Source organism: Oncorhynchus mykiss, chromosome 20, assembly GCF_013265735.2.
Source record: "Oncorhynchus mykiss isolate Arlee chromosome 20, USDA_OmykA_1.1, whole genome shotgun sequence".
NCBI classification, from domain to species: Eukaryota; Metazoa; Chordata; class Actinopteri; order Salmoniformes; family Salmonidae; genus Oncorhynchus; species Oncorhynchus mykiss.
This window is the reverse complement of record NC_048584.1, coordinates 46,176,438-46,202,527: the sequence shown is the minus strand read 5'-3', so window position 1 is coordinate 46,202,527 and position 26,090 is coordinate 46,176,438. Positions and strand designations below refer to the sequence as shown.

Below are 26,090 nucleotides of genomic sequence, written 5' to 3'. Positions count from 1 at the left end.
CTTTACATTACTGAGTACAGAATGTAACTATTACAGCAGAATGTAGCTCTTCTAAATGACCCTATATGTATAAAATATGTCTATGGTGCAAGACATACCTTAGTATTAGTACGGTTGTTGTGCAGGCAATCTTGAAGGACACCTTCGTACTTCTTGACCAGTTGGTCCCAGCCCTGGTCCTGGTCTGGAACGCAGTCATTCCAGGCAGAGGCGGTAGTGGGCGTGGCACTCTCGTACCCTGAGGTGAGGGAGGAGGCAGAGGCGGTAGTGGGCATGGCACTCTCGTACCCTGAGGTGAGGGAGGAGGCAGAGGCGGTAGTGGGCGTGGCACTCTCGTACCCTGAGGTGAGGGAGGAGGCAGAGACGGTAGTGGGCGTGGTACTCTCGTACCCTGAGGTGAGGGAGGAGGGAGTGGCAGCGTCAGAGTCCTCCGCTACTGACAGGGAGGAGGAGGCTTCTGTGTCCAGAGAGGAGGAGTCACAGTCAGGCTCCACCTCCGCCAGGTCAGAGGAGGGTAACTCCGCCCGCAGATGTGGTCCCGCCCCCTCCCGGCCTTCCCAGTGGCGGTCCTGCCACACCCAAGGTGAGAGCCGGTCCCGTACTCCGTCTGACTGGCTGAGAGGGACGGAGCCTGGCTCTGATTGGACACGACTCGGAGTTGACAGTTTTGAAACAGAAAGCCCCAAAGAGAGACCCAAAACTCCTAGTCGTGATTGGTTGGAGCTGGAGCCAGATGTCCTGGATGGTAATTGGTCAAGGGGGGCTGATACAGGTTGGCAGAGTGGGACAGACGCAGACCACTCCAGTGGTTCTGAGTGGGATGGGACTGATCTAGTTCTTAATGACCTAGCTGAGGACTGATCCAGCGGGTCTGGGTCTAGACTAGTGGAGCTGTTCAGTGGTTGTGGGTCTGGGTTTAGGCCAGGGGAGCTGTTCAGTGGTTGTGGGTCTGGGTTTAGGCCAGGGGGCCTGTTCAGTGGTTGTTGGTCTGGGTTTAGGCCAGGGGGCCTCTCACCAGCTGCGGTGTCTGTATTTTTCCTGTGATTGGAGCTCAGTGAATCAAGGCTCAGTGACTGTTGGATGAAGCTGAAAGAGGAGCTGAAGGGAGTGTCCCCTGAAGGAGGTGGCCTGGAGTGGCAGGTTGGCCGGGGGGACTGGGGTGACCTGGAGCCAGTGGAACCATAGGGACAGGTCCTGGAGTTAGGAGGGCAGAACTGAGTTGCAGAGGCAGCAGAACTAGACCTGGGGTTAGGGCTCAAGAGGCAGGGCTGTAGGGGGATTGACCCTGGGGTCAACCTGAAGTCACTCTGAGGGGGAGTGGGAGAGGAGGAAATTAAATGGTTGTTTTGGTAACTTAGGGATGGTTTGTATGCTTCTGAGCTGGATGTCTCCAGAGGAGAGAGCTGCTGGCTGACTGAGACACATGAGCCAGCTGGTGGTACATGTAGTCTCAGGGTGTTGCTCGTCTTTATGACATCACTGTGACCGTTCTGCCTGTTCATCCCATGACATCCAGATGCTCCGTTGGTCAGGCAGGCTGTCCTCCCCTCCTCCCTAGCCAGGGTGCTCTGTAGCCTGTGTAACTCTGTCCTCAGGTACTCTGGGCGCCAGTGCTGCTGGAGCCTCTTGCAGGTGGAGCTGCCAGCTGATGACGTGGGTGTGCCCAAGCCACCTGTCAAGAGGGAGATTAGATTAGCCATTAAACTAGGCTACAGGTTGGCAACAACACCACACAGGGCAACATAACACAGAGCAACACAATACAACACATCACAAAGCAACATAACACAGAGCAACACAATACAACACATCACAGAGCAACATAACACAGAGCAACACAATACAACACATCACAGAGCAACATAACACAGAGCAACACAATACAACACATCACAGAGCAACATAACACAGAGTAACACAATACAACACAGAGTAACACAACACAGAGGAACACAACATGACACATCACAGAGCAACACAATACAACACATCACAGAGCAACATAACACAGAGCAACACAATACAACACATCACAGAGCAACATAACACAGAGCAACACAATACAACACATCACAGAGCAACATAACACAGAGCAACACAATACAACACATCACAAAGCAACATAACACAGAGTAACACAATACAACACATCACAGAGCAACACAATACAACACATCACAGATCAACATAACACAGAGCAACACAATACAACACATCACAGAGCAACATAACACAGAGCAACACAATACAACACATCACAGAGCAACACAATACAACACATCACAGAGCAACATAACACAGAGCAACACAATACAACACATCACAGAGCAACATAACACAGAGCAACACAATACAACACATCACAAAGCAACATAACACAGAGCAACACAATACAACACATCACAGAGCAACACAATACAACACATTACAGAGCAACATAACACAGAGCAACACAATACAACACATCACAGAGTAACATAACACAGAGCAACACAATACAACACATCACAAAGCAACATAACACAGAGCAACACAATACAACACATCACAGAGCAACACAATACAACACATCACAGAGCAACATAACACAGAGCAACACAATACAACACATCACAGAGCAACATAACACAGAGCAACACAATACAACACATCACAAAGAAACACAATACAACACATCACAGAGCAACATAACACAGAGTAACACAATACAACACATCACAGAGCAACACAATATAAAACATTACAGAGCAACATAACACAGAGTAACACAATACAACACAGAGTAACACAATACAACACAGAGTAACACATCACAAAGAAACACAATACAACACATCACAGAGCAACATAACACAGAGTAACACAATACAACACATCACAGAGCAACATAACACAGAGCAACACAATACAACACAGAGTAACACAATACAACACAGAGTAACACAACACAGAGTAACACAATACAACACATCACAAAGCAACATAACAAAGCAACACAATACAACACATCACAAAGCAACATAACACAGAGTAACACAATACAACACAGAGTAACACAATACAACACAGAGTAACACAACACAGAGTAACACAATACAACACATCACAAAGCAAAATAACACAGAGCAACACAATACAACACATCACAGAGCAACATAACACAGAGTAACACAATACAACACAGAGTAACACAACACAGAGTAACACAATACAACACATCACAAAGCAACATAACACAGAGCAACACAATACAACACATCACAAAGCAACATAACACAGAGCAACACAATACAACACATCACAGAGCAACACAATACAACACATCACAGAGCAACATAACACAGAGTAACACAATACAACACATCACAGAGCAACATAGCACAGAGCAACACAATACAACACATCACAAAGCAACATAACACAGAGCAACACAATACAACACATCACAGAGCAACACAATACAACACATTACAGAGCAACATAACACAGAACAACACAATACAACACATCACAGAGTAACATAACACAGAGCAACACAATACAACACATCACAAAGCAACATAACACAGAGCAACACAATACAACACATCACAAAGCAACATAACACAGAGCAACACAATACAACACATCACATCACAGAGCAACATAACACAGAGCAACACAATACAACACATCACAGAGCAACATAACACAGAGCAACACAATACAACAAAGAGTAACACAACACAGAGCAAAACAATACAACACATCACAAAGCAACATAACACAGAGCAACACAATACAACACATCACAGAGCAACACAATACAACACATTACAGAGCAACATAACACAGAGTAACACAATACAACACAGAGTAACACAATACAACACATCACAAAGCAACATAACACAGAGCAACACAATACAACACATCACAGAGCAACACAATACAACACATCACAAAGCAACATAACACAGAGCAACACAATACAACACATCACAGAGCAACATAACACAGAGCAACACAATACAACACATCACAGAGCAACATAACACAGAGCAACACAATACAACACATCACAGAGAAACATAACACAGAGCAACACAATACAACACATCACAGAGCAACACAATACAACACAGAGTAACACAACACAGAGTAACACAATACAACACATCACAAAGCAACATAACAAAGCAACACAATACAACACATCACAAAGCAACATAACACAGAGTAACACAATACAACACAGAGTAACACAATACAACACAGAGTAACACAACACAGAGTAACACAATACAACACATCACAAAGCAAAATAACACAGAGCAACACAATACAACACATCACAGAGCAACATAACACAGAGTAACACAATACAACACAGAGTAACACAACACAGAGTAACACAATACAACACATCACAAAGCAACATAACACAGAGCAACACAATACAACACATCACAAAGCAACATAACACAGAGCAACACAATACAACACATCACAGAGCAACACAATACAACACATCACAGAGCAACATAACACAGAGTAACACAATACAACACATCACAGAGCAACATAACACAGAGCAACACAATACAACACATCACAAAGCAACATAACACAGAGCAACACAATACAACACATCACAGAGCAACACAATACAACACATTACAGAGCAACATAACACAGAACAACACAATACAACACATCACAGAGTAACATAACACAGAGCAACACAATACAACACATCACAAAGCAACATAACACAGAGCAACACAATACAACACATCACAAAGCAACATAACACAGAGCAACACAATACAACACATCACATCACAGAGCAACATAACACAGAGCAACACAATACAACACATCACAGAGCAACATAACACAGAGCAACACAATACAACAAAGAGTAACACAACACAGAGCAAAACAATACAACACATCACAAAGCAACATAACACAGAACAACACAATACAACACATCACAGAGCAACACAATACAACACATTACAGAGCAACATAACACAGAGCAACACAATACAACACATCACAGAGCAACACAATACAACACATCACAAAGCAACATAACACAGAGCAACACAATACAACACATCACAGAGCAACATAACACAGAGCAACACAATACAACACATCACAGAGCAACATAACACAGAGCAACACAATACAACACATCACAGAGAAACATAACACAGAGCAACACAATACAACACATCACAAAGCAACATAACACAGAGCAACACAATACAACACATCACAAAGAAACACAATACAACACATCACAGAGCAACATAACACAGAGTAACACAATACAACACAGAGTAACACAACACAGAGTAACACAATACAACACATCACAAAGCAACATAACAAAGCAACACAATACAACACATCACAAAGCAACATAACACAGAGTAACACAATACAACACAGAGTAACACAATACAACACAGAGTAACACAATACAACACAGAGTAACACAACACAGAGTAACACAATACAACACATCACAAAACAACATAACACAGAGTAACACAATACAACACAGAGTAACACAACACAGAGTAACACAATACAACACATCACAAAGCAACATAACAAAGCAACACAATACAACACATCACAAAACAACATAACACAGAGTAACACAATACAACACATCACAGAGCAACACAATACAACACATCACAGAGCAACATAACACAGAGTAAAACAATACAACACATCACAGAGCAACATAACACAGAGCAACACAATACAACACATCACAAAGCAACATAACACAGAGCAACACAATACAACACATCACAAAGCAACATAACACAGAGCAACACAATACAACACATCACAGAGCAACATAACACAGAGCAACACAATACAACACATCACAAAGAAACACAATACAACACATCACAGAGCAACATAACACAGAGTAACACAATACAACACAGAGTAACACAATACAACACATCACAAAGCAACATAACAAAGCAACACAATACAACACATCACAAAGCAACATAACACAGAGTAACACAATACAACACAGAGTAACACAATACAACACAGAGTAACACAATACAACACAGAGTAACACAACACAGAGTAACACAATACAACACATCACAGAGCAACATAACACAGAGCAACACAATACAACACATCACAGAGCAACATAACACAGAGCAACACAGAGTAACACAACACAGAGTAACACAATACAACACATCAAAGCAACATAACACAGAGCAACACAATACAACACATCACAGAGCAACATAACACAGAGTAACACAATACAACACAGAGTAACACAACACAGAGTAACACAATACAACACATCACAAAGCAACATAACAAAGCAACACAATACAACACATCACAAAGCAACATAACACAGAGTAACACAATACAACACAGAGTAACACAACACAGAGTAACACAACATGACACAGAGCAACACAACAGAGTAACATAAGAGTAACAAAACAGAGTAAAACAACATCACAGAGTAACACAACACAGATTAACACAACATAACAGAGTAACACAGCACAGAGTAACAGGAGGAGCCGGAACAAACAGTGAGTGGGGTGACCTGGTGCGCTCCGAGGTACCGGAAACAAACAGTGAGCACTAGAGTGGGGTGACCTGGTGAGCTCCGAGGTACCGGAACAAACAGTGAGTGGGGTGACCTGGTGAGCTCCGAGGTACCGGAAACAAACAGTGAGTGGGGTGACCTGGTGAGCTCCGAGGTACCGGAACAAACAGTGAGCACTAGAGTGGGGTGACCTGGGGAGCTCCGAGGTACCAGAACAAACAGTGAGTGGGGTGACCCGGTGAGCTCCGAGGTACCAGAACAAACAGTGAGTGGGGTGACCCGGTGAGCTCCGAGGTACCAGAACAAACAGTGAGTGGGGTGACCTGGTGAGCTCCGAGGTACCGGAACACACAGTGAGCACTAGAGTGGGGTGACCTGGTGAGCTCCGAGGTACCGGAACAAACAGTGAGCACTAGAGTGGGGTGACCTGGTGTGCTCTGAGGTACCGGAACAAACAGTGAGTGGGGTGACCTGGTGAGCTCCGAGGTACCGGAACAAACAGTGAGTGGGGTGACCTGGTGAGCTCCGAGGTACCAGAACAAACAGTGAGTGGGGTGACCTGGTGAGCTCCGAGGTACTGGAACAAACAGTGAGCACTAGAGTGGGGTGACCTGGTGAGCTCCGAGGTACCGGAACAAACAGTGAGTGGGGTGACCTGGTGAGCTCCGAGGTACCGGAAACAAACAGTGAGCACTAGAGTGGGGTGACCTAGTGAGCTCCGAGGTACCGGAACAAACAGTGAGCACTAGAGTGGGGTGACCTGGTGAGCTCCGAGGTACCGGAACAAACAGTGAGTGAGGTGACCTGGTGAGCTCCGAGGTAGCGGAACAAACAGTGAGCACTAGAGTGGGGTGACCTGGTGAGCTCCGAGGTACCGGAACAAACAGTGAGTGGGGTGACCTGGTGAGCTCCGAGGTACCGGAACAAACAGTGAGTGGGGTGACCTGGTGAGCTCCGAGGTACCGGAACAAACAGTGAGTGGGGTGACCTGGTGAGCTCCGAGGTACAAGAACACATTCCCCATTTTCATGCCACAAGGAGTACCGGATCCGGCCAAATAGGTTCCGGACAAAAAACAGTCCAAATGAGAGAGCTGTCGGATCCTGTTCCGGAAGGTTCCGGCTCAAATTAATCACTGGATCAGGGGTGTATTCATTACGCTGAATCTTTTTTTTTTCTCCCCAATTTCCTGGTATCCAATTGACTCTCCTTCACTGCAGCCGAGGTGAGTAAAACATTTAAACGTGTTAACCCTCGCAAGGCTGCAGGCCCAGACGGTGCCCTCAGAGCATGCGCAGACCAGCTGGCTGGTGTGTTTACGGACATATTCAATCAATCCCTATCCCAGTCTGTTGTTTCCACATGCTTCAAGAAGGCCACCATTGTTCCTGTTCCCAAGAAAGCTAAGGTAACTGAGCTAAATGACTACCGCCCCGTAGCACTCACTTCCGTCATCATGAAGTGCTTTGAGAGACTAGTCAAGGACCATATCACCTCCACCCTACCTGACACCCTAGACCCACTCCAATTTGCTTACCGCCCAAATAGGTCCACAGACGATGCAATCTCAACCACACTGCACACTGCCCTAACCCATCTGGACAAGAGGAATACCTATGTGAGAATGCTGTTCATCGACTACAGCTCGGCATTTAACACCATAGTGCCCTCCAAGCTCGTCATCAAGCTCGAGACCCTGGGTCTCGACCCCGCCCTGTGCAACTGGGTACTGGACTTCCTGACGGGCCGCCCCCAGGTGGTGAGGGAAGGCAACAACATCTCCACCCCGCTGATCCGCAACACTGGGGCCCCACAAGGGTGCGTTCTGAGCCCTCTCCTGTACTCCCTGTTCACCCACGACTGCGTGGCCACGCACGCGTCCAACTCAATCATCAAGTTTGCGGACGACACAACAGTGGTAGGCTTGATTACCAACAACGACGAGACGGCCTACAGGGAGGAGGTGAGGGCCCTCGGAGTGTGGTGTCAGGAAAATAACCTCACACTCAACGTCAACAAAACTAAGGAGATGATTGTGTACTTCAGGAAACAGCAGAGGGAACACCCCCCTATCCACATCGAAGGAACAGTAGTGGAGAGGGTAGTAAGTTTTAAGTTCCTCGGCGTACACATCACAGACAAACTGAATTGGTCCACCCACACAGACAGCATCGTGAAGAAGGCGCAGCACCTCAAGAGGCTGAAGAAATTCGGCTTGTCACCAAAAGCACTCACAAACTTCTACAGATGCACAATTGAGAGCATCCTGTCGGGCTGAATCACCGCCTGGTACGGCAACTGCTCCGCCCACAACCATAAGGCTCTCCAGAGGGTAGTGAGGTCTGCACAACGCATCACCGGGGGCAAACTACCTGCCCTCCAGGACACCTACACCACCCGATGTCACAGGAAGGCCATAAAGATCATCAAGGACAACAACCACCCGAGCCACTGCCTGTTCACCCCGCTATCATCCAGAAGGCGAAGTCAGTACAGGTGCATCAAAGCTGGGACCGAGAGACTGAAAAACAGCTTCTATCTCAAGGCCATCAGACTGTTAAACAGCCACCACTAACATTGAGTGGCTGCTGCCAACACACTGACTCAACTCCAGCCACTTTAATAATGGAAATTGATGTAAAATATATCACTAGCCACTTTAAACAATGCTACCTAATATAATGTTTACATACCCTACATTATTCATCTCATATGTATACTGTACTCTATACTGTACTCTATATCATCTACTGCATCTTTATGTAATACATGTATCACTAGCCACTTTAAACTATGCCACTTTGTTTACATACTCATCTCATATGTATATACTGCACTCAATACCATCTACTGCATCTTTCCTATGCCGCTCTGTACCATCACTCATTCATATATCTTTATGAACATATTCTTTATCCCTTTACACTTGTGTGTATAAGGTAGTAAATTTGGAATTGTTAGCTAGATTACTTGTTGGTTATTACTGCATTGTCGGAACTAGAAGCACAAGCATTTCGCTACACTCGCATTAACATCTGCTAACCATGTGTATGTGACAAATAAAATTTGATTTGATTTTTAGTTACAGTATTGTCTCATCGCTGCAACTCCTGTACGGACTCGGGAGAGGCGAAGGTCGAGAGCCGTGCGTCCTCCGAAACACAACCCATCCAAGCCGCACTGCTTCTTGACACAACGCCCACTTAACCCGGAAGCCAGCCGCACCAATATGTCGGAGGAAATACCTTACACCTGGCAACCATGTCAGCGTGCACTGTGCCCGGCCCGCCACAGGAGTCGCTAGAGCACGATGGAATAAGGGCATCCCTGCCGGCCAAACCCTCCCCTAACCTGGACGACTCTGGGCCAATTGCGCACCACCCCATGGGTCTCCCGGTCGCGGCCGGCTGCGACAGAGCCTGGACTCGAACCCAGAATCTCTAGTGGCACAGCTAGCACTGCATTGCAGACCATTGTGCCACTCGGGAGGCTCATTCCGCTGATTCTGTTGAAAAACGTTTATTAAACGGAAGCAATCAGACTGAAACGGGGATGAACATACCTGACTTTGTCCAATAGAAACTCTCGTTTGCAACTGTTGGATGATTACACCCAGCTAGACGCAAGGAGGTATTGAATGTGTCACTGTCTGTCACCTTGATTACTCAAATGTTTCTCTCGACCTGTTCACCTACATTTTATACTTTAATTCATAGGCTGGGTTGTAGCAACCTCATGATGGGTATAGGGAACATTTGACTGTCCCGTACAGTGCCTTCGGAAAGAATTCAGACCCCTTGACTTTTTCCAAATTTTGTTAGGTTACAGCCTTATTCTAAAATTGATTCAATTGTTTTTTCCCCCTCATCAATCTACACACAATACCCCATAATGACAAAGCAAAAACTTTTTTTTTTTATGTTTGCTAATTTATTAAAAATAAAAAACAGAAATATCACATTTACATAAGTATTCAGACCCTTTACTCAGTACTTTGTTGAAGTACCTTTGGCAGCGATTACAGCGTGGAGTCTTCTTGGGCTACAATTTTATTTATTTTACCTTTATTTAACTAGGCAAATCAGTTAAGAATAAATTCTTATTTTCAATGACGGCCTAGGAACAGTGTGTTAACTTCCTTGTTCAGGGGCAGAATGACAGATTTTTACATTGTCAGCTCAGGGATTCGATCTTACTAGTTCAACGCTCTAACCAGTTTCTCCCAATCTTCTCTGCAGATCCTCTCAATCTCTATCAGGTTGGATGGGGAGCGTTGCTGCACAGCTATTATCAGGTCTCTCCAGAGATGTTTGATCGGGTTCAAGTCCAGGCTCTGGCTGGGCCACTCAAGGACATTCAGAGACTTGTCCCGAAGCCACATCTGTATTGTCTGGCTATGTGCTTAGGATCGTTGTCCTGTTGGAAGGTGAACCTTCTCCCCAGTCTGAGGTCCTGAGCGCTCTGGAGCAGGTTTTCATCAAGGATCTCTCTGTACTTTGCTCCATTGGTCTTTGCCTCAATCCTGACTAGTCTCCCAGTCCCTGCCGCTAAAAATCATCCCCACGGCATGATGCTGCCACCACCATGCTTCACCGTATGGATGGTGCCATGTTTTCTCCAGGCGTAACACTTGGCATTCAGGCCAAAGAGTTCAATATTGGTTTCATCAGACCAGAGAATCTTGTTTCTCATGGTCTGAGAGTCTTTAGGTGCCTTTTGGCAAACTCCAAGCGGGCTGTTGTGTGCCTTTTACTGAGGAGTGGCTTCCGTCTGACCACTCTACCATAAAGGCCTGATTGGTGGAGTGCTGCAGAGATGGTTGTCCTTCTGGAAGGTTCTCCCATCTCCACAGAGGAACTCTGGAGCTCTGTTAGAGTGACCAACTTCTTGGTCCCTGACCTCCCTGACCAAGGCCCTCCTCCCCGATTTCTCAGTTTCGCCGGGCGGCCAGCTCTAGGAAGAGTCTTGGTGGTTCCAAACTTCTTCCATTTAAGAATGGAAACACAAACACCAAATCTACAACCACCTAAAAGGAAGTGATTCCCAGACCTTCCATAACAATGCTATCACATACAGATAAATTAACCTGGAGAAGAGTCCCCTAAGCAATCTGGTCCTGATGCTCTGTTCACAAACACAAACAGACCCAACAGAGCCCCAGGAGAGCAACACAATTAGACGCAACCAAGGGCGAGAGGAATGCAAGGAAATCTGAAGCCTTCAACGGATCCTTTGTGCACAGCTGTGCTGCTCACTCTCTCTCTCTTCGCTGTCAGTTGTACTGGAAGACAAGAGGCCGACCACACAGTGGGGTCATTCAGAAGAGCTGGCAATAGAAAGGATACAACCATCTCTGTGGGCTATCTGTTTACAAAGTCCTTCACACAACCCATCTTTTTACATATCATCATTTGATCATTTGTTTCCTTGTATTGATATTGAAAAGGCTTCTGGTTTAGGAAAATACTTCAGCCCTTTCATTGGATTTAAGTCGCTCTCTTCTGTCTCTCTCTCTGGTCCATATCTTTCTCTCTTCTGTCTCTCTCTGGTCCATATCTCTCTTCTGTCTCTCTCTCTCTCTGGTCCATATCAATTCAATTCAATTCAATTCAAGGGCTTTATTGGCATGGGAAACATGTGTTAACATTGCCAAAGCAAGTGAGGTAGACAACATACAAAGTGAAAATATAAAGTGAAAAACAACAAAAATGAACAGTAAACATTACACATACAGAGGTTTCAAAACAGTAAAGACATTACAAATGTCATATTATATATATATATATACAGTATTTTAACAATGTACAAATGGTTAAAGGACACAAGATAAAATAAATAAGCATAAATATGGGTTGTATTTACAATGGTGTGTGTTCTTCACTGGTTGCCCTTTTCTCGTGGCAACAGGTCACAAATCTTGCTGCTGTGATGGCACACTGTGGAATTTCACCCAGTAGATATGGGAGTTTTTCAAATTTGGATTTGTTTTCGAATTCTTTGTGGATCTGTGTAATCTGAGGGAAATATGTCTCTCTAATATGGTCATACATTGGGCAGGAGGTTAGGAAGTGCAGCTCAGTTTCCACCTCATTTTGTGGGCAGTGAGCACATAGCCTGTCTTCTCTTGAGAGCCATGTCTGCCTACGGCGGCCTTTCTCAATAGCAAGGCTATGCTCACTGAGTCTGTACATAGTCAAAGCTTTCCTTAATTTTGGGTCAGTCACAGTGGTCAGGTATTCTGCCGCTGTGTACTCTCTGTTTAGGGCCAAATAGCATTCTAGTTTGCTCTGTTTTTTTGTTAATTCTTTCCAATGTGTCAAGTAATTATCTTTTTGTTTTCTCATGATTTGGTTGGGTCTAATTGTGCTGTTGTCCTGGGGCTCTGTAGGGTGTGTTTGTGTTTGTGAACAGAGCCCCAGGACCAGCTTGCTTAGGGGACTCTTCTCCAGGTTCATCTCTCTGTAGGTGATGGCTTTGTTATGGAAGGTTTGTGAATCACTTCCTTTTAGGTGGTTGTAGAATTTAACGGCTCTTTTCTGGATTTTGATAATTAGTGGGTATCGGCCTAATTCTGCTCTGCATGCATTATTTGGTGTTCTACGTTGTACACGGAGGATATTTTTGCAGAATTCTGCGTGCAGAGTCTCAATTTGGTGTTTGTCCCATTTTGTGAAGTCTTGGTTGGTGAGCGGACCCCAGACCTCGCAACCATAAAGGGCAATGGGGTCTATGACTGATTTTTAGCCAAATCCTAATTGGTATGTTGAAATGTATGTTTCTTTTGATGGCATAGAATGATGGCATATCTCTCTCTCTTCTGTCTCTCTCTCTCTGGTCCATATCTCTCTCTCTGGTCCATATCTCTCTCTCTTCTGTCTCTCTGGTCCATATCTCGCTCTCTTCTGTCTCTCTCTCTCTGGTCCATATCTCTCTCTCTCTTGTCTCTCTCTCTGGTCCATATCTCTCTCTCTTCTGTCTCTCTCTCTGGTCCATATCTCGCTCTCTTCTGTCTCTCTCTCTCTTCTGTCTCTCTCTCTCTCTCTCTCTGGTCCATATCTCTCTCTCTCTCTTCTGTCTCTCTCTCTCTGGTCCATATCTATCTCTTCTGTCTCTCTCTCTCTGGTCCATATATCTCTCTCTTCTGTCTCTCTCTGGTCCATATCTCTCTCTCTTCTGTATCTTTGGTCCATATCTCGCTCTCTTCTGTCTCTCTCTCTCTCTCTGGTCCATATCTCTCTCTCTCTTCTGTCTATCTCTCTCTCTCTGATCCATATCTCTCTCTCTTCTGTCTCTCTCTCTCTGGTCCATATCTATCTCTCTTCTGTCTCTCTCTCTCTGGTCCATATCTATCTCTCTTCTGTCTCTCTCTCTCTGGTCCATATCTATCTCTCTTCTGTCTCTCTCTCTCTGGTCCATATCTATCTCTCTTCTGTCTCTCTCTCTCTGGTCCATATCTATCTCTCTTCTGTCTCTCTGGTCCATATCACTCTCTCTTCTGTCTCTCTCTCTCTGGTCCATATCACTCTCTCTTCTGTCTCTCTCTCTCTCTCTCTCTCTCTCTCTCTCTCTCTCTCTCTCTCTGGTCCATATCTCTCTCTCTTCTGTCTCTCTCTCTCTGGTCCAGATCACTCTCTCTTCCATTTCTCCAAGGCATCAGCTAAATATGGCCTGGTCCGTCTCACAAAGCTTCCACATTACCAAACTAACCTTCATGACCCTCAGCTCAGATGATGTCATGGCACAAACATGTTGCGGAGACAGAGAGAAGGAAGGACATTAGAGAAAGAGGAAAGATTGAGAGAATACTTAAAGGACAGAAAGAGAGAGATTAGGAGAGAGACAGTAGGAGAGAGATTAGGGGAGAGACAGGGAGCGGCAAAGGTGAGGCCCTGTATATAGGGGGTTACTAAAGGTTACTCACAGGTTGTACAGTCAGTACATATGAAACTTAGCAAATCAAATTTTGAATGACAGGTGTTTGATAGGAGGCTGATAGGAGATCATACTATGTTTGGACACAGAAAGGAAAGACTCTTCCTAAAGGAGAAGGAAACACCTCCCAGTAGCTCCATTGTGAGGTAGAATAACACACACACACACACACACACACTGTGGCTGCTTGCAGCACTTAAACTATGTTTATACAACTTCCTGTTAGCAGCAGGCTAAAATAGTTCAGCAGGAAATAAGGAAGAAACTAAGCAGAGCAAAGTCTCAACACAAGGGGCAGAATTTAACCTTTATTTAACTAGACAAGTCAGTTAAGAACACATTCTTATTTACATTTAAAGAGCCATATTCTCAAAAGTCTCTTCATTCAAAGACACAATCATGGACACTCTTACTGACAGTTGTGGCTGCTTTGCGTGATGTATTGTTGTCTCTACCTTCTTGCCCTTTGTGCTGTTGTCTGTGCCCAATAATGGTTGTACTCTGTGCTGCTGCCATGTTGTGTTGCTACCAAGTTGTTGTCATGCTGTGTTGTTGTCTTAGATCTCTCTTTATGTGGTGTTGTCTCTCTTGTGTTTTGTCCTATACTTTAATGTAATTTATTTGTAATTTTTAATCCCAGCCTCAGTCATTGTAAATAAGAATTGGTTCTTAACTGACTTGCCTAGTTAAATAAAGGTTAAATAAAAATAAATAAATGGCAGTCACCATACCCTACTTCCACACCAACAATTTAAAATAGGCTTCTGAAATCATTCCAATCCCCACTAACAGGCCAATGCAGTTTAGCCTTTTACAGGGTTGGCTTTACATGGAAAGAAAGGCAGTACATACTCCGCTGTTCCATCACGCGTGCGATGATGTTAGTAACTTCTTTGTTGTAATATTCCAAACCTACGTGGCAATTTCACCAATTAAGGATTCGAACTTTAAGTTATGTATTTTTCTACTTTTATCTCATTCACAGCACTCCAGTGTAGTTTTGATATTGCCACTCTAGTATAATTTAGACAAATAGAGGATCTATTCTGGAGTGGAATTAGGTGAAGAAAAAAAACAGTTTTGTTGCTGACTGTTTAGAGTGATGAACACGTCTGGAGAGGCTGAAAGTTGACTTTCACTTCCTCTAATGCTCTGTGGAATCTGTGGTCAGTCAGTCAGATTCGCTGTGGCAGATCCTAGCTTGTCTCTGGGAGAGATTAGCTCTGCAGATCCGCAAACCTTTGTTTTTATGACATCCTCTGCATTCCTGTTCACCTCCCTCAACCAATGGAAAGCTGTCTTTAACATCCTGAACTGAAGTGAGCCAATGGGAACTGTGTTTAACATGAGGGCGTCGCCAACAGACATGGAAGCTCTGCTTGTATCTCCTAAGACATGACAGACATGGAAGCTCTGCTTCTATCTCCTAAGACATGACAGACATGGAAGCTTTGCTTCTATCTCCTAAGACATGACAGACATGGAAGCTCTGCTTCTATCTCCTAAGACACGACAGACATGGAATCTCTGCTTCTATATCCTAAGACACGACAGACATGGAAGCTCTGCTTCTATATCCTAAGACACGACAGACATGGAAGCTCTGCTTCTATATCCTAAGACACGACAGACATGGAAGCTCTGCTTCTATCTCCTAAGACACGACAGACATGGAAGCTCTGCTTCTATCTCCTAAGACATGACAGACATGGAAGCTCTGCCTCTGTCTCCTAAGACATGACACTGTACACAGTGGGGAGAACAAGTATTTGATAACCTGCTAAATCGGCAGTGTTTCCTACTTACAAAGCATGTAGAGGTCTGTAATTTTTATCATAGGAACACTTCAACCGTGAGACGGAATCTATAACAAAAATCCAGAAAATCACATTGTATGATTTCTAAGTAATTCATTTAAATTTTATTGCATGACATAAGTATTTGATCACCTAACAACCAGTAAGAATTCCAGCTCTCACAGACCTGTTAGTTTTTCTTTAAGAAGCCCTCCTGTTCTCCACTCATTACCTGTATTAACTGCACCTGTTTGAACTCGTTACCTGTATGAAAGACACCTGTCCACACACTCAATCAAACGGACTCCTACCTCTCCACAATGGCCAAGACCAGAGAGCTGTGTAAGGACATCAGGGGTAAAATTGTAGACCTGCGAAAGGCTGGGATGGGCTACAGGACAATAGGCAAGCAGCTTGGTGAGAAGGCAACAACTGTTGGCGCAATTATTAGAAAATGGAAGAAGTTCAAGATGACAGTCAATCACCCTTGGTCTGGGGCTCCATGCAAGATCTCACCTCGTGGGGCATCAATGATCATGAGGAAGGTGAGGGATCAGCCCAGAACTACACGGCAGGACCTGGTCAATGACCTGAAGAGAGCTGGGACCACATTCTCAAAGAAAACCGTTAGTAACACACTACGCCGTCATGGATTAAAATCCTGCAGCGCACGCAGGGTCCCCCTGCTCAAGACAGCGCATGTCCAGGCCTGTCTGAAGTTTGCCAATGACCATCTGGATGATCCAGAGGAGGAATGGGAGAAGGTCATGTGGTCTGATGAGACAAAAATATAGATTTTTGGTCTAAACTCCACTCGCCGGTTTGGAGGAAGAAGAAGGATGGACTCCTGGACATCTAATCAAATGGCTACCCAGACTATTTGCATTGCCCCCACCTTCTACTCTGCTGCTATTCTCTGTAATTATCTATGCACAGTCACTTTAATAACTCTACCTACATGTACATATTACCTCCATTACCTCGACACCGGTGCCCCTGCACCTTGACTCTGTACCAGTACCCTCCTGTACATACCCTCCACATTGACTCAGTACCGGTACCCCCTGTATATAGCCTCCACATTGACTCTGTACCGGTACCCCCTGTATATAGCCTCCACATTGACTCTGTACCGGTACCCCCTGTATATAGCCTCCACATTGACTCTGTACCGGTACCCCCTGTATATAGCCTCCACATTGACTCTGTACCGGTACCCTCCTGTATATAGCCTCCACATTGACTCTGTACCGGTACCCTCCTGTATATAGTCCCGCTATTGTTACTTTACTACTCTTTAATTATTTGTTACTTCATTTCTCATTTTTTAACTTTTTTTTTAACTGCATTATTGGTTAAGTGCTTGTAAGTCAGCATTTCACTGTAAATTCTACATTGTAGTCGGCAGATGTGACTAAGATTTAATTTGATTATATAGCCTCATTATTCATTATAGATTTTGATTTGATGGTTCTGAAACATGCTCTCTGCTACCGCTAACAGCCTGCCTGTCGTCTCTAGCCGTCCGCATGGCCCTGAAACATGCTCTCTGCTACCGCTAACAGCCTGCCTGTCGTCTCTAGCCGTCCACATGGCCCTGAAACATGCTCTCTGCTACCGCTAACAGCCTGCCTGTCGTCTCTAGCCGTCCGCATGGCCCTGAAACATGCTCTCTGCTACCGCTAACAGCCTGCCTGTCGTCTCTAGCCGTCCACATGGCCCTGAAACATGATCTCTGCTACAACTAACATCCACATGGTCCTACTTTCCATGCTGCCGGACAATCCTCTCCTCCTCTGCTCCGTTTCATGAACAAAACAAAAACATTAACAAGGCGCTGGGGGGGCTTGTTTTTTATCATTTCGGGCTCTATTCTAAATCTCATTCAATCTTGGCTTTTGTGGAAGGGAATTACATTTACATTTAGCTCTCATATCCTAATGGATAGACATTGCTCTGCCTGTGAGGATTGTTGAGAAACTGTTCCTGAAACTGCATCTGAAACGGCATCATATGAAATATAACAGCAGCAGTCGAGGTAGGGTTGGCCCAGACACACACTTCCTGTACTGTCACATGGGACACATAAACCAGCTGAAAATAATGATACACACACCCTGGTGCAGATACTCACACACACACACAATCTCATGTGGGTTGCTGCTGTGTACACGTTGTCACATAGGGGCAGTAATGTAACGATCAACAGACAGAAACCAGGGAAAGAAAACAGTGTGTAACAGTCAGAAGAGGGGGTGTCCTTCACATGTTAACAGACACATTTCTTCCATACTTAAAAGTGTCCAAAACAGTCATGATTGATATCAATATATGAGAAAAACGTTACCGGCTAACTCTCTGATCAGCAGTCTGACCAGTAGCTGAGGACATTTTCCACGAGACGGAATAGGGACTTCCCTCTATTTATAGTTAGGCCAATAGTTAACCAAGGCCAGAAGCAGAATAGTCGAATGGCTATTGTCCAGACTCAGAGGATGACCACTCCATGGTTACCCCGAGGGTAAGTCCACTCCATGGTGATGTGGTTACCCCGAGGGTATGTCCACTCCATGGTTACCCCGAGGGTAAGTCCACTCCATGGTTACCCCGAGGGTATGTCCACTCCATGGTTACCCCGAGGGTATGTCCACTCCATGGTTACCCCGAGGGTATGTCCACTCCATGGTTACCCCGAGGGTATGTCCACTCCATGGTTACCCCGAGGGTATGTCCACTCCATGGTTACCCCGAGGGTATGTCCACTCCATGGTTACCCCGAGGGTATGTCCACTCCATGGTTACCCCGAGGGTATGTCCACTCCATGGTTACCCCGAGGGTATGTCCACTCCATGGTTACCCCGAGGGTATGTCCACTCCATGGTTACCCCGAGGGTATGTCCACTCCATGGTGATGTGGTTACCCCGAGGGTATGACCACTCCATGGTTACCCCGAGAGTATGTCCACTCCATGGTTACCCCGAGGGTATGACCACTCCATGGTGATGTGGTTACCCCGAGGGTATGACCACTCCATGGTGATGTGGTTACCCCGAGGGTATGACCACTCCATGGTGATGTGGTTACCCCGAGGGTATGACCACTCCATGGTGATGTGGTTACCCCGAGGGTATGACCACTCCATGGTGATGTGGTTACCCCGAGGGTATGTCCACTCCATGGTGATGTGGTTACCCCGAGGGTATGACCACTCCATGGTGATGTGGTTACCCCGAGGGTATGACCACTCCATGGTGATGTGGTTACCCCGAGGGTATGACCACTCCATGGTGATGTGGTTACCCCGAGGGTATGACCACTCCATGGTGATGTGGTTACCCCGAGGGTATGACCACTCCATGGTGATGCGGTTACCCCGAGGGCATGACCACTCCATGGTGATGCGGTTACCCCGAGGGCATGACCACTCCATGGTGATGCGGTTACCCCGAGGGCATGACCACTCCATGGTGATGCGGTTACCCCGAGGGTATGACCACTCCATGGTGATGCGGTTACCCCGAGGGTATGACCACTCCATGGTGATGTGGTTACCCCGAGGGTATGACCACTCCATGGTGATATGGTTACCCTGAGGGTATGTCCACTTCACTGGTGTAGTCACCCTGTTACCTGGTGGCCCATCAAGCCTCTCTGAGCACAGTGAGATCCACTACTAATGTGTTGCTTACTGGTCCATACAAAATACAATAGCTTCCACTGCTACTCATGTGGTTTGCCATCTAGTTTTTCCCCATGTAGGCTAAGGTAACTTTATACCGTACATGCAGTGCATTTGGAAGGTATTCAGAATCCTTGACTTTTTCCACATTTTGTTACGTTAGTCTTATTCTAAAATTTAGTCAATTATTTTTTGCCCTCATCAAACTACACGCAATACTCCATAATGACAAAGCAAAAACTGGTTTGTCAAATTTTTTGCAAATTTCTAAAAGAAAGACAAAGGAAATATCACATTTACGTAGCGACAGGGTAGCCTAGTGGTTAGAGCGTTGGACTAGTAACCAAAAGTTTGCAAGTTCATATCCCCGAACTGACAAGATACAAATCTGTCATTCTGCCCCTGAACAGGCACTGAACAGGCACTGTTCCTAGGCTGTTATTGAAAATAAGAATTTGTTCTTAACTGACTTGCCTAGTTAAATAAAGGTTAAAAAAAGTATTCAGACCCTTTACTCAGTACTTTGTTGAAGCATCTTTGGCAGTGATTACGTCTTCTTGGCTATGACACTGCAAGCTTGGCACATCTGTATTTGGGGAATTTATCTCATTCTTCTCTACACATTCTCTCAAACTCTGTCTGGTTGGATGGGGAGCTTCGCTCACAGCTATTTTCAGGTTTCTCCAGAGATGTTCGATTGGGTTCAAGTCCGGGCTCTGGCTGGGCCACTCAAGGACATTGAGAGACTTGTCCCGAAGCCACTTCTGTATTGTCTGGCTATGTGCATAGGGTCTTTGTCCTTTTGGAAGGTGAACCTTCGCACCAGTCTGACGTCCTGAGCGCTCTGGAGCTTGTTTTCATCAATGATCTCTCAGAACTTTGCTCCGTTCATCTTTCCCTCGATCCTGACTAGTCTCCCAGTCCCTGCCACTGAAAAACATCCCCACAGCAAGATGCTGCCACCACCATGCTTCACCGTAGGGATGGTGCCAGGTTTCCTCCAGACGAGATGCTTGGCATTCAGGCCAAAGAGTTCAATCTTGGATTCATCAGACCAGCGAATCTTGTTTCTCATGGTCTGAGAGTCTTCAGGTGCCTATTGGCAAACTCCAAGCGGACTGTGGTGCCTTTTACTGAGGAGTGGCTTCCGTCTGGCCACTCTACCATAAAGGCCTGATGTTTTGGTACCATTACCCAGATCTGTGCCTCGACACAATCCTGCCTCTGAGCTCTACGGACATTTCCTTCAAACTCATGGCTTGGTTTTTGCTCTGACATGCACTGTCAACTGTGGGACCTTATATAGACAGGTGTGTGCCTTTCCAAATCATGTCCAATCAATTGAATTTACCACAGATGAACTCCTATCAAGTTGTAGAAACATCAATGAAATGAAATGATCAATGAAAACAGGATGCACCTAAGCTCAATTTCGAGCCTCATAGCAAAGGGTCTGAATACTTGTGTTTTTTTTAATCCATTTTAGAATAAGGCTGTAACGTAACAAAATGTGGCAAAGTAAAGGGGTCTGAATACTTTCCGAAAGCCCTGTAAATATACAACCGTCTATGATAGAATCAGAGAACAGGAACACTTTCACAAAGTATTTTTCCCAAAGTAAAAAATCTGAGGTTACAGCTATTTGTTTGATTTGCGGTCCATGGCAGCCTTGCTGGGGTAGGAATAATATTTGATCTGAAAAGCACTTCTCAGCCTCCTGTTCTTTCAGAGATCTGGGACTACAAAGGGGCAGCTTCTCCTGAGAACATTCTTACTGAAGAAATGTGAGGATCATTTTCTAACAAGATGTCAGCGTTATATTTGTATCTTTCACATCTGAACGGTTCAGAGACATCTTCATTCTGTCATCCTCTCTCTCTCTCTCTCTCTCTCTCTCTCAACAAAGCTTAGTAGATAGTTGGCAGACTTACAAACAGCCTTACAGGCTTACAAACAGACTTACAGACAGACAGACAGCCCTACAGACAGACAGACAGACAGACAGCCCTACAGACAGACAGACAGCCCTACAGACAGACAGACAGTCAGGCAGACCTACAGGCAGACAGCCCTACAGGCTTACAGACAGACCTACAGGCAGACAGGCTTACAGACATACTTACATACAGACAGCCTTACAGAGAGCCTTACAGACAGCCTTACAGACAACCTTACAGACAGACTGACAGACAGCCTTACAGAGAGCCTTACAGAGAGCCTTACAGAGAGCCTTACAGAGAGCCTTACAGAGAGCCTTACAGACAGCCTCACAGACAGCCTCACAGACAGCCTCACAGACAGACTGACAGACAGATTTACAGAGAACCTTACAGAGAGCCTTACAGACAGACAGACAGTGTTGTAGTTTTGTCTGACCTGTATTAATATTCTAACTGATTGGCTTATTATAGGCACCACTCCATTGAGCAACACTCAATATGTATTTAATCTATTAGGAAAGCCTGGAGGGTAAGTTCATGTAAAACAACCAAGGATATGAAAGACATAAAGAATCATGGAAACAGAACTATTGATAAATATTGTGCACTGTCATCACTCCCCATTGAGTGAATAGCTACATAACAGCCTAAGCACTAAATGGATCTTGTCATTTATACTAACACTGACAACATTGTAGCTGTCTGACAAAGGTTTCCTACTGTGGGCCTCTCTCATACCACAACATTCTATCCATCCATCCCTTATGTCAATAGCATAATACCAAGAACAATCGATCACTATGAATAGGAAGCTGGTTCAGAGACACCACCTTCCAATGAGGTCACGTCGTTACCAAAATAACTGCTGAGTAAAAAGCCATTGACCTATCATGTAGCATTTGCTATAAATGTGGTCTACACCTAGTCAGTCCGTATGTTAGCCTATGAAGCTACAACTACATAGTATAAATGCAAACAACTTATATAAATAGCCTGGCAAGAATATAATAATTAATTTCGGTTGGTTATGGTTGGTTACCTTCCATGCCTCCTTCGCAGTAGTGATGATTATGCTGCGCGTCGCTGCGGTCCGTGTAGTTGTAGTTCATTTGAGTTACTTTGACATTCCATCCGAATCAAAAGATTTTGGTTGTGGAATGAGAACCTTCAGGGTTCCACCGGCAGCAAGTAGTGGCTGAAACCCGTCATGTTCTAAAAGATGGAAAAAACCCCGACTGAGCTCATTTCCGCTGGGGAAAGTAGCAGGCTGTTCGATTCTCCCTCTCTTCGCTTGTTCCTTATATCAAATCAAATCCATGTGTATTTGTCACATGCGCCGAATATAACAGGTGTAGGTAGACCTTACGGTGAAATGCTTACATGTCCGTAATCAAATATTCTGCTTCGTGTAGAAAATCGTTAAAATATTTGATTCCTCTTGGGCGTCAATTCACTATGTTGCATCAAGATAAACTTTGACAACCATAGAAAGAAGGTTAATTTCAGATAAAATGGGAACCAACTCGTTCAAAACGATAAAACGCTAGAAAATGCGCTATTATTATAATAGTGGATTACCGTAGCATGTGTCAATACCGTTATAATTCAACGGAAGAGGAATAAAGCTCCCCCTTATTCTGCCTGTTGATGCGGACCCGTTATGCGTCGTGGTGGAAGAAGGGAGAAACGTGAGGAGATGCTGCTTCCTACGTGAGATGGAATTTGACTCCTTCGCCTTCAGGCCGCCTTTTAAAAGGGCAAGACAAGAGCCAATAGCTGAGAATGCTGAGATATAATAGTTTACAGAAATGCATGGTTACTTGTATTGACTCAGAATAAATAAAAATAGCCTAATAATAACGTTTTAATAATATTGTTGTCGCCAACTGTATTATTGATGTATTCTAGTGCGCAACCAGACTGGTCTCATAGACTAGACATAACATAGTCCATTTCATTCCCGTAGTATATGTTATGTTTGGTATGGTTACATGAGATAAAAGGACCTGTTAGATGTAAAGTTCCCTGTTTAGGGGACCTGCGTAGTTACTGGTTCCGACCGATATTTTCGCTGATAAATCGATCTGTGGACACCGTCTATCCAAACGGCTCTCACCGACACAGTGGTTCAGGAAGCCAAGCTCGAGCGCTGTGAGACGGACACGTTTTGATCAAGAGAGATCTTTAGAAAAAAAATTACATTTTCTCCAACACTAAACAAATATCTATTTTACAGTTATAAGGAATGTGAAACCTTATAATTAGTCGTTTTATAAATTGATTATACTATATTTAGAAAGCATGTCAGTCCTTTCAGACCTGACTCATACAGTTTTGTATGATTGTAATGAGGTGCGTACTGGCGGCAGGAGAGCGGAAACTGATTTACAACGGTGTCGTTTAATAAACAATAAACCACCGTCAACAGGACAATACATGGAATGGGTCAAACAAACCCCAGTAATAACCAGCATACCGTGCACAAGCACTACAATAAATAATTATGGACAAGGACATGGGGGGAACAGAGGGTTAAATACACAACATGTAATGATGGAATTGGAACCAGGTGTGATGGAAGACAAGACAAAACCAATGGGAAAAGTGGATCAGTGATGGCTTGAAGGTCGGTGACTTCGACCGCCGCCTGAACAAGGAGAGGGACCAACTTCTGCGGAAGTCGTGACAGAGCTGGAAACACATGATCATATATTTAATATTTTCACATTTGTATTATATTTGTACTTGAGCTTGTGTCCTCAAAAGTGACTACACCTCAGCAATGTATTTTACCAGAAAAGTGAACGTTTTACCTTTCTGTGAGTATGCAGCATTACTAGTTATTGTTCATGGCTCTCTCATGATAAATAATTACTTTTGGGGATTACATAGATTACATGTAGTTACATTAAACTGGTTTTAAGTAAGGGAAAAGCAAAAGGGTGGATAGGTGTTTAACCAAAAGGTTGCATGTTTGAATCTCATCACAAACAACTTTAGCAACATTGCAACTACTTAACGTGTTAGCTAACCCTTCACCTAACCTTAACGTGTTAGCTAACCCTTCACCTAACCTTAACGTGTTAGCTAACCCTTCACCTAACCTTAACGTGTTAGCTAACCCTTCACCTAACCTTAATGTGTTAGCTAACCCTTCACCTAACCTTAACGTGTTAGCTAACCCTTCACCTAACCTTAACGTGTTAGCTAACCCTTCACCTAACCTTAACGTGTTAGCTAACCCTTCACCTAACCTTAACGTGTTAGCTAACCCTTCACCTAACCTTAACGTGTTAGCTAACCCTTCACCTAACCTTAACGTGTTAGCTAACCCTTCACCTAACCTTAACGTGTTAGCTAACCCTTCACCTAACCTTAACGTGTTAGCTAACCCTTCACCTAACCTTAACGTGTTAGCTAACCCTTCACCTAACCTTAACGTGTTAGCTAACCCTTCACCTAACCTTAACGTGTTAGCTAACCCTTCATCTAACCTCAACGTGTTAGCTAACCCTTCATCTAACCTTAACGTGTTAGCTAACCCTTCATCTAACCCTAACCTTTTAACCTAACTCCTAACCCCTAGAGTTAACATTAGCCAGCCAGCTAACATTAGCCACCTAGCCAACGTTTGGTCACAACAAATTGTAATTTGTAACTTAACATACGTTTTGCAAATATGTAACATATTGTACATTTTGTAAATTCATAACATATTGCACAAATTGCAATTCGTAACTAATTGTACGAATTGCAATTTGTAACACATCATACAAATTGTAATTTGTAATGAAATGGATGATGAACCATCCACAAATGAATGCATACCATACGAAACGTAACATATCATACTACATGGATTGTCTCGGATTTACAAATTGAATAATACGAAATGCTCTGAGACCCCGTTGGTGGAATAGGCATATGTCCAATTGGACGAGGACTCCTTATAAGTCAATTTAGAAAAAGCAACACCGTATCCAATAATGATTCCATGGTAAGATATTTTTAAATACATTTTTGTCATGGAAACTTTGTCAAATTGTGTTGCTTTATTCTGTCGATATCATTATGAATAACATAGGCTACGGCGGGAATATTGCCTTCAAGGCTTTACTTCCCATGGAG

General features: G+C 44.3%; 1 protein-coding gene across 4 annotated transcripts in view; it reads right to left on the bottom strand.

The window, feature by feature from the left end:
• Positions 1-23,927, bottom strand: part of disc1 (DISC1 scaffold protein) — a 130,349-nt gene extending 106,422 nt beyond the window's left edge. For 2 of the 4 annotated variants that reach the window (XR_005038030.1, XM_036956449.1), the window contains exons 1-2: positions 23,002-23,927; positions 99-1,672 (exon numbers count right to left, since the gene is read on the bottom strand). Coding sequence is in view for 3 of the 4 variants with exons in the window: in XM_036956449.1 (XP_036812344.1) it covers positions 99-1,672; positions 23,002-23,071 (1,644 nt within the window). In the remaining variant the exon portion in view is untranslated. The remainder of the gene's footprint in view (positions 1-98; positions 1,673-23,001) is intronic. The other 2 variants (XM_036956448.1, XM_036956447.1) reach the window with 2 other exon arrangements.
• Positions 23,928-26,090: the final 2,163 nt, after the last annotated feature.